The sequence below is a fragment of the Porites lutea genome, chromosome 3 (assembly GCF_958299795.1).
Source record: "Porites lutea chromosome 3, jaPorLute2.1, whole genome shotgun sequence".
NCBI lineage: Eukaryota > Metazoa > Cnidaria > Anthozoa > Scleractinia > Poritidae > Porites > Porites lutea.
Window position 1 is genome coordinate 40,839,305 of NC_133203.1, and position 18,737 is coordinate 40,858,041.

Here is an 18,737-nt window from a genome sequence, read left to right on the forward strand (position 1 = left end):
GTAAACGGTGTTGAAATAAATACGACAGTATGATAATCTCATCTGGAGTTTATTTACTCTATGTGGTTTTACCAAGCCTCATATTTTCCTCATACACCTGTAATAATTAACCTTTACAGATCCTGCACCACAATGTGTAGGTAAGAACAACCCCAAACATTTGTTATGTGTGTTAAATAATATAAGCTTGCGGCATGTATAATAAATGTAGGGGTCTGAATGCAAATCGTACTACAGCATAATTCAAGCTTCAGGCATTCAAGGATGCATAGGACCTTTTGATGTTGTGTTTGCCCCTTATTGACCCAGCAAGTTTTCCCTATTTGGGTAATTAAGCACTCATGGTTTTAGGTGTCGGCTGCTGAATGTAGTCTTTCCTTTTTTTCGTTATAGAAAGTGCTCAAAAGTATTAAGAATAAAAACTATTGCAATAAGTTCAAGCTGTGTATAGCTTCTTACTGAGTTGTGTCTAATGTTTTATATTCCTCTCCCCACACAGAAAAAAATACACACCTAATTACTCATTTTCTATAGTGAACGGCAAAACCTGTATATTTAAGCAGACCCCATATTAAAAGTTACATTCTATGTTAAGCAGAAGTATGTTTGAAAAGTTTCTAACCATATTTTCAGAAAAACAAAAAAATGTTTTCAAAAATAAATGTATCCATACCCATTTTAAGGGGTATTTTCTTTGTGTTAAAAGGTTTCATCCAATCATAATAGCTGCAAACAATAGCCAACTGAAGAAAACTTTACATTAATTTTTTGTTCCTGGCATGCCTGTTTAATTCAGACTCATAAGAATTTGTTATAAGGATTCATATACATGCTGCGATGCAAAGTTTTCTTGATTTTGCTGCCTAAACCAATCAGAAGTATAGTACAGACAATAGTAAAGTGAGTGCCTTTTTGCATTTCAACATGTTTAAACGTTGACTTTATTGATATAAATGTTGCATTCTAATGCTCTTAAAGCCAAGTCTGCAGGCAGAGCAAGTTTGTGTAATCTTTTGCTTTTAAGGCATCCTGCACCATGACACCCCAATCTTTCCCTTTAAATAATCTAATAAACTCACATGTTGGTCTGCACATTATGATTGATCAAGCCTCATGCAACCACTAAGACATCACAGGAAATTGAGGCTGTTATTATCAGTTAAGCTGATCAGTAGTTGAGCATATGACCTTCATAAATGGGGAAGGCTTTAAGTTAAAAATGCCAGTATCACATTAAAATAAAAATCCATAAGAACTTCCTTTGGTCACACCTTGACCTCTTAATTAGGTCAAGTTTCTTTCATTGGTGAGTTAATCAATTTATGCACCTGCATGGGTTGCATTGAGAGAGACATTCTAGAGCAATAAAACATAGTCAGTGTGACTGAATCAGTGTATCTATTCATGCCATGGCTTGAAAGAGGCAAATTATGTCAAGGAAAGCATCTAGAAGGAGACAAATTAATATTAATGTAGTGTGTACCATCCCGTACGAAACTTGCAGCGCTGTACAGCGCCACAAAATCGCTTCAAAATAGCTGTACAGCTAAATTACAGCTGTTCAGCAGCCTTTTAGAAGCCAAACAGCAGCTTCATTCAAGTTGCAACGGGCTGCAAAAGCGCTGTGCAGCCTTTGAAGGTTCTTTGAAGCCCTCGGCAACGGTTTTGCAGCGCAGTTGCCGACTTTCAAACGCTGCGAAGTAGCTGCAGTAACGCTACAATTCAGCTGCGGTCGGTCTGACTTTCTTGAGCCCCAATAACATGAATCGCCAGATAAAGCCTTGGCACAGATTACGGCTATATAACGCGAAAACTTTGACTGTACCTCTAAGAAATGTGAGTAAGCTTGTACGCAAGGAAGATGACTTATTGAATAAACCTCCAAATTCTATGCTTTCACTAAATTTTATTCCGTGACTGGTGAGTGTGGGAATGTTATCGCTAATTCCCTGGAGACATTCTAGGCCGTAATCTAATTGGTCGGTCCTTTTGCATGAGATCCCATTACATCTCTAGACAAACACGGGATTGCCCAAACATTTGCGACCGTTGAATGAAAGGCGCAAACATTCTAAGTTTTTTTACATCTAGTTCTGTTTCGAGATGGAAGTTCTGTTGATGTTTTTGGCTGGAACAGCTCAAACGTATTTGCAAACAACGCACTGAACAGTGACTTCTACGCTAAGTATCGACGAATCGAACCAGAGCAAGCAACACAGATACAAGAATCTCAGATGGGGTTCGCACTTACAAGATTTTTATACGCTCGTGGTAATGTGCGTTCCTTAGTCCATTGTAAAATTTAACGACGACGAAAGTAAAATTGGGTTGATTTCTTTCATGAGAAAAGTGTAGAAGATCGTGGATCATGGACAAAACGTCAAGGTGAGCAATGTCCAGCTTAGCCCGTTGCAACGAATCAAAGTATCATTTGCCTGCTGTCCGTGTAAACTTTATGTAGAACAATCGCTGTTATTCTCTTTATTTTTAAAAAAGATAATTTTCAATGTCTGCATGTTAATGGATGTTCTTACATACAGATGAGTGACCGTGATTGCTAAATATTTACAAAGCGAGACTGTTGTCACGTGCTTTTGTAGCGTGTACGCGTGGATACTAATAAAGTATAAGTTGCATTTTGACTTTGTAGTGGTTTTTACTCCGCTACTAAGGCCTTGTCAACTCCTCTACCATGTATCATGATTATTGTATTATTGGAGCCTGCATTTCTTTTTTTTGTACTAACAAGTGGTAGGCCATTACCGGTAACAACATTCTTTGTCTTTTCGAAGCCACTTTGCAGCCACTTTGCAGCGCAGATCGTGATTCGGGAATTTTCTGCACCGCTGCCAAAGCGCTGTTTATCGCTGTCAAAGGGCTTTCCACTGCAGCCAAAATTTGCGGCTGCTGCAGCCCAGCGCTTTTGCAGCTCTTTTACAGCGCTTCTTGAAGCCATTCTGCAGCGCTGCAGCAGCGCTGCTCGTTTCGTACGGGATAACATGTGTGTCACTCAGTTGGTCATACTCTTCCCAGTATTCCTCAAATTTCAAATCCCAAATGCATTGGCAGCCACATAGTTTAACAAAAGTATAAAAAATAATAAATAAATAAATAAATAAGTGCTCCCTTGCTCCAAAATATAGAGCTTGAACTGTTTGTCAGACTTGTACATTATTTTCCCCACTATCAATTTCATGGCAAGGTCATGCAGACATCTTAAAAGAGAATTCATGTTGCTAGTAGTATTGTTCCTTCAATTCAACCTGTCAGAAAACAACAGAAAAGTTTGCAGACACTGAAAGACATATCTCTCTTTTGCTTGAAAATCTGTGAGCAAGAGTATTTGAGCAGCGTATTCGAATTTGCGCCCTCACAACTCGTGTGACTTCGCTGCTGAAATAGTCTCGCTTACAGATTTTCGAGCTGAACAGAGAATGCTCACAGTCTAAAAGACACACAACATAAAAATGATGTACCAGTTTTATGAAACCTTTACATGTTATATTTTATATTATATCCTCAGGGAGGGAGCCAGCCTCGCATGAGGACTCAGTTCTCTCTTTACACCCTCACTCATCCTTCTTTTTACCATCTATTTTTATGCATTAAAGGTTGTTATAAATAAAAAAAACCCTGTTTAATTAGAATTGGGCGGGCATCCACACAAACTTTGCTGCTATCTGCTTTTTAGAGATATCCACTAAGTACAGGTTTGTTTTTCTTAAATTATGGAAAGAAACGTTGTGCCACATTTTGAGCTATTCGACTGCTGAATACAGGGTGTCTGCTTAATATGGAGTCTGCATACCATACAATGTAGAAAATGAGTTAATTAGGCTTTCACTGAGGAGGGGAGGTACAAGAAATTAGACATAATTATAAACAAGAAGCTATACACAGCTTAAACTTATTGCAGTAGTTTATATTCTTAACACTTTTGAGTGCTTTCTACAGAGAAAAAAAGAAAAGACTACATTCAGCAGCCGACACCTTACACCATGAGTGCTTACTAAAGTAGACAAAACTTGCTGGATCAATAAGTGGCAAACACAACATCAAAAGGTCCTGTGCATCCAAACCCCTACATTTATTATGCATGCAGCAAGCTTATATTATTTAACACACATAACAAATGTTTGGGGTTGTATGGAAATCTTACCTATACATTGTGGTGCAGGATCTGTAAAGGTTAATTATTACAGGTGTATGAGGAAAATAAGAGGCTTGGTAAAACCACATGAAGTTAATAAACTCCAGATGAGATCATCATACTGTCGTATTAATTTCAACACCGTTTGCAACATGAAAAAGACAAATAACCTTACACAAATAATGTTTTTACAAGCAAAAATCGGTTTCAGGATACACACTCAGTGATCTTTGTAGTGTTTTAGCCTCGAGAGTAAATAATTCGTGCGCTCATTGTTTTGACAATTTTTTTAGAGTAAGAACCTTTCAGTATTCCGCAAAATCCTAGGGTCCACTCTTTTGAAGGTATGAAAAGACTTCAAAGTTTCAATATTTTTTGCTCGATGGAATGTTGACAATTACAGTTTAATCGAGTAGAAGGGGTGTGTGAACTCAACATTTCCTTTTAAGACAAATTTTCCCCCGAAATCAAATTCAACTGACTTATGAGAAAAAAAAAATGAAAGCAAATCTTAACGAAAGCTCGAAATTTCAATTACACAGGACAGGGAAAACTACAGAGAAACGGCTCCTTACCTCAAGCAACCGGGCCACCATTGTCTGCACTTACAAAGAACAGCACAAATTAGCTGCGCAAAAAAACCTTTTTCCTCTAACTTGGGGAGTTGACAGATGAAAACAAAGCTCTACTTTTCTTGAAAGCTTGAAAGTACAATTTAAACTTTTGGCGATTCCATATCACCCATTAGGCTATTGTTTCCGATTTGATTTGAAACGTTTGAAAATGTAATGATCAAACCTATTGTTTACCGATTTACACGCATGATTTGATCCGTCAATCAAATAGCCCATTTTACAGTTGCAGGTGAAAACGAGGCTGGCGTTGACCTTGTTTTGATACAGCCCTTCCTGCTTTAATTTGTAAATCATGTCTCTCTTATGCTGACTAGTATTTTTCAAGCAAAATTTACATTATAGAAGGAATGAGGTTTGTATCAAAACAAGGTCAACCTCAGCCTCACGTTCTCTCAAAGGCTAGGGCACCAAGCCCACAACTGTAAAATGGCCTATTGAGCTTTTTGGTTTCTTTACTGATTTAGGAACATTAACCTCCCCTTCTATTAACCTGGTGTTCAATAAAGAATTGCTAATTGTCCAATGTGAAGTGCGAACAAAATATCAGTCAAGCAGGAAAAGGTGTGTTCCACAAGATTCCCGGTCATGTCCGTGACAAAAATACTGGAAACCTTTATACGTTCTTTTCCTTCCTCTTTCAATAGAAAATACGTCCACATGGTTGCTTGTATGGTCGTCTTTGTAGGACCCGCGCATTTTGTCTTCAACCATGCGGGCCGCAATGCTACTTGTCCTCTTTCCAGCTGTTCAAACAAAAACGATGGTCACGCGGTCGCTTTAACCGATTTCTACCGTTGCTTGTAAAGGAACCTTTTGTGTAGAAGTTTTAAGCGGTTTCTATGGTAGGTTCGTTGTTGAAGAAGGCCAATTTATCAACTCCACATAGTCCCTCCACTTGTGCCACCACTTTTTTTTTGTTGTTGACGCCGCCTCGCTTTGGCGCGCTGAAATCGTGCAAGCGAGTCTTCCGGAACTCAACCAGTTTACCGGAAACTGTTTCCGCGTGGTCCGCATAGTTCTAAAAATAACTTTTTTGGAATTAAGATATCCCGGCCAACGCCCTGAGTGTCCCTCTCTGTCCTGAGGGTCTCAATGGGGTGGTGGCTTTTACAGTTATCGGCTAAAATTTTGGCTCTTTTACGGCTATCGGTTAATTTTTTTCAATTACGGTTAACGAAAAAGTTAAAAATTAACTTCTTTTGTTTCAAAAAGTTAAATATTAATTAACCTGTATTTTTTGTGTCTTTAAATCAAAATAAAGGTCTTCGGATCATCTCGGGATGAAATAAGCTATTCTTTTGAAAAATTTTAACATTTGATAGATCACACTTTTTATAAAGTATTGCACTTCTGATATTATTTTACACATAGAAATGTCAATAGTCAATTTAAAAATAATCGTTGTGAAAAAGCAAAAGCAGACACGCGAACGCCCAACTCAAGGCCGGGGCGCGACATTCATTATAACAGAAATGGCCGTTTTCACACTAGAGAAGGATTATTCGTGTGAGACGAGTTATCCGTTTGATGATTCGCGTCAGATAGGTGATACGTCTTAATTTGGCAATAGGATAGTTTTAATTTAGAATGAACAATCCGCCTGACTTTTGAAGACAGGATTATCCGTTCCAGATAGCCTGTGTACAGCCACCCCTCCCCTCAGAAAAAAATCGGAGAAGGGATGTCTGTGAGGAGGGCGTGACTGTACACAGTCTAGTCTCAAACGGATGATCCATTTCTAGGACTAGTGTGAAATCGGCCAATAACAAAATTTCCGTGTCCAGTGTTTTTAATGATAGCGAAGGACTGTAGGGAACGACTGTCTGCCGTTGCCTTGTCAGTAGGCCGCATTATTCCGCGCGGCTGATGCCTTTCTGGTCACGTGGTCCGAGCGAGTTCGCCACTGAAATGCCTTTACCGAGATTGCGTGGGAAGACGCCGAACAGGGACTAGGCATGGCAATGTCTACCGTAGCGTCCGAGAAAGACAGGGAAATGTTGTTTATCGGCAACGTGTTTTACAAACAGTGACATCTCTGCGTGTTGTTTCACTAGTGTTTCGAGGGCACGGCTTCCTGATAAATGCAAATATTAATCCCCAGCAAGAAGCCACACTTTCGCTGTGGAAAAAATTAGTTCCCCAAGAAAGCGCCGGAAATGGAGCCTAGGTCTTGGTTAACACCTAAAAGGCGCTTCGCCTAATGTGCGTACGGAGTCACACTAGCCGGGAAATAAAAATGAGTTTAGTACCTTCCTTAAAAGTAGCAAATCTAGGGAACACTTTTACGGTTAACTCTTTTTTACGCTATTTACGGCTAACGGTTAAAATTTTTTAATTTTTACGGCTATCGGCTAAATTTTTGGCCGTTTTACGCCTATCGGTTAACCCCATTGAGACCCTCTGTCCTATTATGGCTCTTGGACTGATATATTGTAAACGCATTTTTTCTCGACACATACCGATAGACGGGCCTCATTCAACTGATTGCACTGTATCTATTGCAACCTTGTCAATTTTAAAGATCACCCGCATTTTGAATTCATCGGCTCGTTCTCTAACCAATCAAAGAATATAGCTGTTAAAAGGCCAATAACAGTAGTGTTGTCCCAGCATTTTTGGCCTCGAAAAGTACCAGCTAAGTACCAGCCAATTTGTGGCTCATAACTAAAATGCGCGGGAAACCTGCTTAATTTATGCTAAACATGTTCACGCAAGTACCAGTAATGACGTCACCACACCATAAGGATAGCTTATTAATAAAATGCGCAGGAAACGTCTTAATTCATGTGGACATGCTAAAATGTCAACTTGGCAAAGAAAAACAAAAGGATCACGAAGTATGTTCAGGCAATTACTAGTTTAAATTGAATGTTTTTATTTAAGTTCTTGACTAGTAAGTTGCAATGGGTATACGACTGAATTAAAATGTAGTCATTGCATCTGTATATTTATTACCTCTAATACATGGGGGTACAGATTAAATATTACCTCTTGAGTCGATTGTAATGTATATCGTGCTGTATATTTTGCTTGGTTTAGAAAACAAGAGAAGTTCTCTCAAACATCAGCTGGTTTGTAAAATGCGTAAGGCAATTAAAAAATGAAAAAAAAAAAAACTTTCACAACAAACACAAAAGTCACAAAGAAATTAATTTTAGAGTTATTTAATAAAAGGGTCATCTAAAACAATCTTCTTCTGCAATGAAAAATATGGCATCTAACAATCTGAATGGGTGTGGGGGGTGAGGTCTCTTTGAACTTGGAAATACTGAGGAGAGGGGGGGCTCATCAACAAGTTTTGGAAATCAAGGTGGAATAAGGGATAAAAATATTGTGCCTTCCATTGGGGGGGGGGGGGGGGGGGGGGAGGGATGTCGATTTTCCTGGGATACTCACCCAACCAACCCAGGCTGATTCCGCAAGAGGAGTGTAGCCCAAGAGACTGCTGGCTAACGCTACATATCTTTTTACCACGACTTACTGAATTATTCACCATAAGTTAACTCATGGCTGCACGAAGAAAAACAGATAACAAAAAAGTACGGTTCTGAAAGGCAAAGCACATAATAAAACTTACGGCTTATGTAGTCGCACATTTTCTGTTCAGTTTCTGTTTCAACTTTCACAACTCTCCTTCATTTTATTTTATTACTTCATCTCGCTTTCAAAACGAGAACAGAAACATGACGTCGGGTTGTTGGGTAGAGCTATAGTCGCATTAAGGACCACTTCGAATGGCCTGCGAACAGCAGACGTATTTCCGGTCGTCGAGAAGCTAGTGCCGGTGCAACTTCAAGTCTTTAAATGAATTAAAGAAAAGGTTAATTAAAAAAGTAGTTCTTAGTATCGAGAAAATTTGGTCCTTAGTTAGAGTTTGGCAATTTAGTCTTCAATCAAGGTTTTATAACACCTCTGAGACCTCCTTAAAACTATCTTCACAGACTGTCTTCATGATACGAACGTAAGTGTTATTAGAAACCAAATTCCCTTCCTGGAAAGGTGTTTGCAGCTGCGATATCGAAATAATAAGTAATTTTGGTTACGAGCTTCGTTTGTTCAAGTGGTACGTTCGTTCACACTTCTACTTCGAAGTTCGCATAATAATCAGTTTTCTCCAACTCATTAAAACTTAGGTTGAGCTACGCGCCTTGACACCTTTTAATTTCTCTGTTCCAAGTTGAACCAGTTTTAAGCGAATTTTACTCACTTTACTAACTTAAAACTAAAATCTGTTTCGATAAATCTCGGAAAAATTTCACCTTTCTGACTAGCGATTTCAATGCAAAATTTTCACAGTAGTAGCTGGAAATAGTTCATTTACGGTTTCTTTGATTCTATATAAACACTCCTTATAAACACTCCTAAACACCTATTTTTCGCACATGAATGCTACCGCTCTTGCTTAAACTTAATTAAATTGGTCTTTTCAGCATAGATAGAAGCACTATGTAAGCTAGGATATATTCAGTTTTAGTTCTGGTCAAGCTCGTCACTGTTATACAGAAGAAGATTAGACCAAGTTAAACTGTCAAGTCCTGTTGGTCTATTCCTACAAAATCTGTACCCCCACACTTACACAGGAAAATGCGAGTGACGAAAATTAAAAAAAAACGACAATGAAAATAGGAAATCTGGATTTAACTGATAGCGACATAGCAACAACGTGCCACGCATTCAAACTGCAATGTACAAACTACTAGCGTAAGTTACTTTATTATGTATCTGAGCGGGCAAGATAATCCCATCTGGCCTGCTCAGGATTTTCCGAGTTGGCCCCACAAAAAAAGTTCTCTTTTCGGCCATTATAATAAATCCTTTATTGACCAGCAAGCTTGTTGGCTCAAGATGGTTAGTTTTGTTTTCCTCGTTCATTGTTGCATTTTTATTAACCTGATCAACTTGGCCAATGTTCAGCCATCTTACATATAATGCACACTCACTTGGGAATAAAGTCATATGAAGAGAACAAATGAGGAAAATTAGCATAACGCGCTTATACAAGGAGCTGCTGAAGAATAGGTCTAGTGTACGTGAAAGGTCTGTGTTTTGTAAACCAACAAGGCTGCACTACCACGCAATTGCAACTAAGAATCTAGTGAAGACACAGCCTTTAAAGAGAAATGAGCGAGACATTCGGCAGAAAAAGGTAATGAAACACCAATAAAATATCTAAATTGTTTCTCGCTGTTGCGGACCGTTGCTATCGCCAAATGGCTTATAACAAAAGATTGAGAAGACACTGAACAATACCTGCGGCACAACACACAAGCCAACCAACAATGGTTTCCGCTGCAACACCAAGAAACTGCATGCCGAGAAAAAATGAAGGCTATTCAGGAATACAAATCCTGAATGTATAATTGCTTTTGGAGGTGAGCGCGCTTGAGTTCTCACAAAAATGGTAGAATTTGCTGCCTTGCCGTTCCCGTTCTCAATTAACATAAAATTTGGCCATTTCACGTCCAAGTTGTGCGCAAGGATGGTGAAGAAATTTGCCAAAAAGCGTCATGCACGTGCTGAGCTGTTATAAACCTATTACTTTGACCGTCCCCTTGACTAATCGCCTTAGTGGCGTGGCTTCGCAAGGTCCAGTCTATCAACGACACTCGTAAGCTTGCCTTTGAACGATTTTGGAAGGCGGACATTACCAACGCAAAACTACAGTGGAAGAACTACTTTCCAAATTCCATATAAAGTAATGAGCACGAACGTGAAGAATATATTTTCAACATAACCATCATGCTGATAATTTATCAATAGCGCATACTTGATTGATTGATTTCCTTTGTTTTGCGCGAGGAACGATTACTTGTTTTCCTTCAAAGGAACACTTACCTAAACAGCTTCTATGTTGACTTAGCAACCTAAGATATCCAGACTGAAGTAAACTGAATCAATTTTTCTTTAAATACATCGTAGTCATCGTACTTCACTCCCTCCTCAAATGTTAACGACTGTATTTGCTTTGGCCAACTTTCCAATTCAGAACACGTGATGTTCTCAAGGGAATTTGTATTATGCTAGTATGAGTGTGTCGAATATTTCAAAATTGCTGGTAGCAATCATACCCTGCGAGCAGGTGTCTTTCTCTGGCTTGCGAAGTCGTTCGCGTGGGGGTGTCATTACGGACGTGGAGACGGGGTCGGGGTCGCGGCTCAGCATTTTTCAAAAAAAGATAGACCCCGACCCTGGCCCTGACCCCGACCGCGCGTTTTACTGGCACCCTTCGCGTGGCGTGTCAGTCGCGTGGTTAAAACAACAACACGCCACGTGAACGACTCTGCATAAAGATGCTAAAAGTCATGCCAAAAAGAAACCTATTCTCGTAGGATGTAGTAATAATAGTGCGTTCGAGTTAGAGCATGAGCCCATGGGCTCCTGGTTACCGGCCTGGCTAGAGTCTATTAGCCCAAGGCTGGCTTTACAGTCTAGCATTATTGCAATATGCGGAAAAAAGTTTTGTATATATCAAATGGTGACGAGTGAAAAAGGCTCGGAAAATTAAATTACAGTGGAACCTCTATGTAACGAAGCTCTATATAACGAAGGCCTCGATATAACGAAGGATTTTTTTTACCCCAATAATAGTCAATCACAGTGGTCACAGTAGCCTGTTCACAGGCTATGGTCACAGTGGAACCTCGATTCAACAAAGGGCCAAGGGACTGACAAAATTTGTTCGCTATAACGAGGTTTCGTTACATCGAGGTTCTTTTTCATATAATTTTTTCACCTAAGGAAATCGTTCGTTGTATCAATGACTTCGTCATATAGAGGTTCGTTATATCGAGGTTCCACTGTATATGAAAAAGAACCTCGATATAACGAAACCTCTTTATAGCGAACAAATTTTGTCAGTCCCTTGGGCCATCGTTAAATCGAGGTTCTACTGTATTCCCTAATTTCACGAGTATACCATTTGATTACCTATTCGTATGCTTTAATGATTAATATGGCTGGAGGGGCTAAGTTCTTAAAAGAGAACGAGGTCAATTTAATAATAAACGGTAAAATAGGGCGGCAAGGTAAGGGGGGTACCTATCAAGCCGATTTTTTTTAATGCTATAACGCATCTCTGAAAAATAAAATAAAATATTATCGACATTAACAAGTATCCTATTATCATTTCATCTGAGGAAATCAGAGGTCGAGAAACGACAAAAAAGTGCGTGTCATAACTATCTAATATACTTAATGTCTCCGCTTCTAGTTTCAAATGACGGAAATCACGGAAATTTCAAAGGAAAATCACGCGTCACGCGTTGTGAAAAAGTCAATTACCCATCACGCTGCTATTCCCATTAACGCCTCACGCGGCTAATTTGGACACAATCACATATAACGCTGATAATAGGCCACATCCGAGTTCCGAAAAACCCTCACTTTCAAAATAAGGCTAGGTGCACAACCTTTCTTTTGAAATGAGTTTTATTTGCACGAGAATGAACAATGATTTCCATGTCAAAGGCTGAGCACCTACCCTCATTTTGAAACAGAGGCCCGCTGGAACTCGGAAATGGTCTATTAGGGTCCCATCGCGTATCACAGAAAACCTCCCAAGTTTGAGCATAAACTACGTCGCCATTAACAAAGATGTGAAAAAATTACCACTAAAGCTGTATTCGATAAGGATGAAAATTTATCATGATCAGGGCTACAATGACGACATCGGGGTTGTGACTTGTCACAGCAACGAAATTACACCATAACCTATTTTCTTGCAACCGCATTTCCCCGCACTGGGACTGTTCTTCCAAAATCTTTCACGGGAATTTTTCCTGCCAATAGCCGCCTCGATTTTCGTGAAGTTTAAGCGAAATCTATAAGCTGCCTGGTTTGTCTACCTAGAAATAGTGTTCTTAAGCAACTTTTTGTAACAAAAGAAATAGGTACTACTCCTTTTTAACCTTCTGTTTTAAATCATTTTCCGTAAATATGTTATTGGCTCCTTGTCGACCATGATACACGGAAACATACCCAGTCCCCCACGATATGAAATCGGGCAAGAGGAGCCCGCAGTCAAATCATACCTAATAAATAAAATATAATTCAATTTCTTCTCTAGACTCGGTTGCTTCGTTTTCGAGTCTTACGTGATCACTGTCTAATTTGGCTGCTTTGTTTCCAAGGTCAATGAGTATTTCGCTTTCGAGTTCCAGAGAGCTTCATTTCTAAATTTGGCTGTATATGATGTTCCAATTTGGTATAAAACATTTGGAGAAATTGGTTCATCTGGTAGCGGAAAAATACAGTCATACCTCCTTACTAAAAAGAACAGAGAAAACGGACACCAAAAGGACCGAGCCAAGTGTAAAACTTAATAACAGAGGTGTTTGAATCATGAAGGTAGGATTGGGAATGAAGTTTGACGTTTTTTGGGCCAAGTGAGCTTTCCGTAATAGCGGAGAGGTGTTCATCAGGAGAGGTTCAACTGTACAGTCAAACCTCTTTAAAACAGACACCAAAGGGATAAAACCAATTGTCCGCTTTACAGAGGTGTCGGTATTATAGAGGTAGAGAATGTATGATTTTTGGCATTTCTGGGACCAAACAAACTGTCCGTAATAGAGAGGTGTCTGTATTATAGAAGTGTCCGTAAGGAGAGGTTAGACTGTATTGACTTTTCAGTTATTGCCCCGGCAATTTGAATGCTGCTGTGAATCTAAAATGGAATTTTGGCGAACATTGTGCCATTGGTAAAGTTTATTCTTCTACTAAATATCCCAACTGATTTCATTGTTTAAAGTTAGTGTAGTTTATATCGGCGTAGTTTAATAAGAGTCAATGAACGTTTCGATGAATCGTCTTGATAAGGTTAGCAGTCAAACATTTCTTGTTTTTTCAAATCTATAGTGAGCAATAATTGAGTGTGTGTAATTGAGAACCGAATCGAAAGTTACGTTCACACAACATCGGATAGCTTTTCCTGTCGACACGAAGAGATATCCGGTCAGTGTAGTGTGAACAACTATAGCTGAAACACGAAGAAGTGAATCTATAGTTTCTCATCGCGCGCTTGAAGTGGTTGGATTCTGAAATCGAGCTGAGAAACCCTTGTCACCTTGATAAACATGTATATAGATCGCTTGCAAAAGGACCAAGGAGAAACCCAGGAAAATCATTTCGCCATCATTTCCTTTTTTGTTTAGTGAAACGACAAGCTATAAAGCACTCCCGAAATTTAAGCTAATATCTTTGGCTGGTTTCGATGGGGATCTCTAATACTGGGACCTCCAACAAATCAACCAAATCGAATTCGTTTCAAATGATTGATTCCGATAGAACACGACGTAACTTCCTGCTGCTGGTTAGGTAGTGATTGATCTACATGATCTTTCAAGGCTATAACAATCTCAAAACCGTAAAACCAGCTTTCACTTGACAGTCCGCAAAATTGTGCGCTATACGAGAAAAAAAATAACACAAAACATTCCCTCTCATGGCAAAGTGGTCCGTAAAACCAACTTTCAGTGGCGCGAAATTCTCTAGGAAACAAGAGCAGGATAATCAGTCAAGTTTACCGTACAATAACTTCTTCCATAACATTTTTGCAGTAATCATAATTAGATTAAAAAACGCTTTAAACCGGTATATCCATAATACTAAGAGCGAATGTTAACACCAGGCTAAAGACAACTTCATATTATCCTATCAGAAGTACATTCCCCAGTCTCATGACACTATCCGGGAAGTGCATTATTGCCGACGAAGAAATTTTCCTTGAAAAAGAAAAAATGAAGCCATTATTTCCCACCAGGTTCAGATTTAATAACTAACTGAACATAGAAGATGAATAAAAATTTATATTTGTTCTATTTCATAAAACACTTCTTAAGTCTGGAATAACAGGAAAATATCTATTTGTCTTTATCTTATATTTCTTCATTTGTGGAGAGGATGTGCTCTAGTGGATGCTTTTGGCAGGTTGAGAGGGTACAAAGTATTGACTTGTTTAGCATGTACTTATGACTTTTGCAGGACTATATCATTCAGATGGCACAAATGGTGTTTAATGTCCTGCAGTATATAGCGAGTTACTTTGGAACTGTCAAAGCAATGGGCGATATGGCCAATAACGACGTTTTCTGTGGCGGTGTGGATAACGCCTGTGACTTGCAACAAACTATTGAGTATCACAAAAAACAGCTGGCCTTTGCGAAGGATGTGGGCGACAAGGCTGGAGAAGCACGGGCCTGTGGTTATCTCAGTGACGCTTTTGACTCAGTCGGTGACTTCCAACAAGCCTTAGAGTACGGTAAGAAGCATCTCTGCATTGCTAAAGAAGTTGGTGACCTTTCTGAAGAAGGACAAGCTTATGGCAATCTGGGCAATGCCTATAAATCACTTCTTGACTTCCAACGAGCAACAGAGTGTCACACAAGAGCTCTCGCCATTGCTAAAAAGACGAAAGACCGGATCGCAGAAGGTTGTGCCTATTGCAATTTAGGCAATGCTTATCGATCACTTGGTGACTTTAAACGTGCGATAGAGTGCCATGAGCAGTACCTGAGTAGTTCCAAGAAATTGGGTGACAGAGCCGGAGAAGGTCGGGCCCATGGCAATCTCGGTAACACATTTGACTCACTTGGAGACTTCCACCGAGCCATAGATCACCTTGAAAAACATCTCGCTATTGCTAAGGAAGTGCGTGACCGGCATGGGGAGGGGCAAGCTCATAACAATGTCGGCGTCACTTACAGTTCACTAGGTGAATTTCAACGAGCCATAGAACACCACAAGAACCACCTCATCATTGCCAAGGAATTAGGCGACAAAATCGGTGAAGCCTCTGCCTGCTGCAATCTCGGGAGGGCTTATCGATCACTTGGTGACGTACAACGAGCCATTGAGTATCATGAGGAAGAGCTGAGAATCTGCAAAGAGGTAGGTACCAAAGACGGAGAAGGAAGTGCCTACGGCAACTTAGGAAACGCTTATCAGTCGCTCGGCAACTTTAGGAAGGGTCTAGAATACCACAAGAAGCAACTCTGCATTTCTAAGGAGGTGAATGACAGAATAGGTGAAGGATGTGCGTATGGTAATCTCGGCAGCGCTTACCACTCTCTTGGGGACTTCCAAAGTGCCTTACGTTGCCATAAGGAAGATCTCAGCATCTGCAGAGAATTAAAGAATAAGGCAGGAGAAGGGGGCGCTTATGGCAATCTAGGTGTCGCTTACCACTCACCTGGTGAATACGAAACAGCCATAGTATATCACAAGAAACATATTAAAATTGTCAACGAAATAGGTGACAAACTTGGAAAAGGAATTGCCCAGGGAAATATCGGTTTAACTTACAGAGCACTGGGTGAATTCAAACTAGCTATAGATCACCACATGAAGCATCTTACCATTGCACTGGAAGTGAGTGACATAGCCGGAGAAGGGCGTGCGTACAGCAATCTTGGAAGCGCTTATCAGTCACTCGGTGAGTTTCAACGAGCCATCGGATACCATAAGCAATCTTTGAGCATTGCCAAGGAAGTGGGCGACAAGTCCCTTGAAGGACTTGCATACGGGGGTCTGGGAAGCGCGCTCTTTGAACTTGGTGACTTCAAACGAGCTGAAGAGTATTATAAGAAGCGTCTAGCCATTGCTAAGAAAGTAGGCGACAGGGCTGGAGAGGGACATGCCTACTGCAATCTTGGTAATACATTACATTTACTTGGTGACTTGGAAAAAGCTTTCGCGTATCACACAAAAGAATTAATTATTGCCAAGGAAATAGGCGACAGGGCAGGAGAAGGATCTGCCAATGGTAATCTTGGAAACATATACCAATCACTTGGTGATGTGCAGCAATCCATAGAGCACCACACCAAGCATGTTAGCATTGCCAAAGAGGTAGGCGATAAGGTCGGAGAAGGACATGCCTATGGAAATCTCGGCAATAATTATCAATCGCTTCGCGACTTTCAACGAGCCATAGTCTACCACAAACAAGACTTAAGTATTGCAAAGGAAGTGGGTGACAAACCGGGAGAAGCAAAGTCGTGCTTTTATTTAGGTCTTGATTTTGAGTCCCTGGGTTCTTTACACGAGGCTCTAAATTATTTTCGATCTAGCGTAAGTAACTATGATACCGTTAGGAAAAATTCAGTTTCCGAAGACGTTTGCAAACTTTTTTTTCGGGATCAGTATCGAAATGCTTATACTTCTTTGTGGCGGGTGTTGATAAAGCTCCAAAATACGGACGAAGCCTTAGAGGTCGCCGAGCAAGGCCGTGCTCAGGCTTTGATGGATAACCTCAAAATTCTTTATGGTACTAGAGTATCTACGCCAGTCACACTGGAATGTAAAGAAACAATTTTTTTCATAACAAGAAAGACATCTTCACAGACAGTTTTTCAGGCGCTACAAAAAGACACTATCAATTTTTGGATCCTGGGAAAGGGAGACAAGAGAGCTTTCAAACAAGTGAGGTTGGAGACTCAAAGTGCGTGCAAAGACCATATTCTTATCTTGATAGAAAAAGCGTTAAAACTAATTGGTGCCGGCGTCGGTGTTAGGTGCGAGAATCGCTCACTGGATGAGCTAAACGACGACTTGCTTTCTAGACGAGGTGACGGAGAAGGAACAGCAAAGCCATCGGACGGCACCATCGATTGTTTACAGCCATTATATGATACTTTTATTGGTCCCATCGAAGATTTGCTTTTGGGTGACGAAATAGTCATAGTTCCTGATGGGCCTTTGTGCTTAGTCCCGTGGGCGGCATTAAGCGAATCGATCAGGATCCGAACCGTTCCTTCGCTAACAGTATTGACGCTCATCACAGACTCCCCTGAGGGATACCACAACAAAAGAGGGGCCTTGCTTGTTGGAGATCCATGTCTGAAACAAGTTACCTCAAGAAGTGGTAAGCCCGTTTACGCCCAGCTGCCGTACGCCAGAAAGGAAGTAGAGATGATAGGAGAAGTACTAAAGATTAAGCCACTAACCGGAAAAGAAGCTACCAAATGCGCGGTGCTCGAACAAATCACTTCAGTTGCCTTAATTCACATTGCAGCTCACGGGAGGAAGGAAACTGGGGAAATTGCTCTAGCCCCAAATCCTGGGTATACGACCGAGGTTCCTAAAGAGCCGGACTATATTCTAACAATGTCCGATGTGCAGGCTGTTAAGTTGCGAGCTCGACTTGTTGTACTCAGCTGTTGTCATAGTGGTAGAGGTGCAGTCATGTCCGAGGGCGTGGTTGGTATGGCACGGGCTTTTTTGAGTGCTGGTGCTCGCTCTGTTCTTGTGTCACTCTGGGCCATTGATGACGAGGCCACAATGGAGTTCATGAAAAGTTTCTACAAGCATTTGAGATATGGAGAAAGCGCCAGTGTTGCTCTTCACCAGGCCATGAAATTTCTTCGAGAATTGGACAAGTTTTGTGTCCCGAAGTACTGGGCCCCATTTGTACTCATTGGCGATAACGTTACTATTGAATTTGGAGAAAATAAATAAAGGAGCTGCAAAGGTATTAACTGATCATATGTAGAAACCAATAAGTATTTCAGTCTAAAGACTGAAGTCGTTAAAAGACAGTGTAGGCAATGCAATGTAACTTGTATTAAGCAGACACTCACATGACTTTCGCTGGTGTCCTTAATAAAGAAGACCTCTACGTACACGTTTGCTAAACAGAAAATATGGGAAGAAAAGTTGAGCCATCCTGAACCATTCGCCGGCTTAATACGTGTAGATTCACAATTGAGAATCTAAGAGGTCGCTGGAAGTGTTAGCGCTTTGCCATTTCCTATATTAACCCAGTTTCAGAAATAAGTTGAGTGTTTTTCCTTGCGAGACTAAGTTTTATAATTTTCCTTATCTGAATTTAATCACTTTACAAGGTAAAAAAATTGTTATTTAGCTTAGTATAACGAAAATATCCACAAGATAGGTGAGGGGTGAAATTACAGTCAATTATCAATGCTTGAATGTAATTGAAATAACTGGAAGCAATA

The 18,737-nt window shown here is 40.2% G+C and overlaps 1 protein-coding gene across 1 annotated transcript; it reads left to right on the plus strand.

Moving 5' to 3' along the window:
• Positions 1-14,787: 14,787 nt before the first annotated feature.
• Positions 14,788-18,341, plus strand: LOC140932300 (uncharacterized). Its single transcript, XM_073381921.1, has 2 exons — positions 14,788-15,874; positions 15,995-18,341. The coding sequence occupies exons 1-2, from the start codon at positions 14,788-14,790 to the stop codon at positions 18,235-18,237; spliced, it is 3,330 nt and encodes a 1,109-aa protein (XP_073238022.1). The 3' UTR covers positions 18,238-18,341.
• Positions 18,342-18,737: the final 396 nt, after the last annotated feature.

Bases quoted from the DNA above. Each gene is read 5' to 3' on its own strand.
- LOC140932300 (XM_073381921.1), top strand. From the start codon at position 14,788: ATGGTGTTTAATGTCCTGCAGTATATAGCGAGTTACTTTGGAACTGTC. The intron at 15,875-15,994 runs GTTGCCATAAGG...AAACAGCCATAG, and splicing joins GGACTTCCAAAGTGCCTTAC to TATATCACAAGAAACATATT.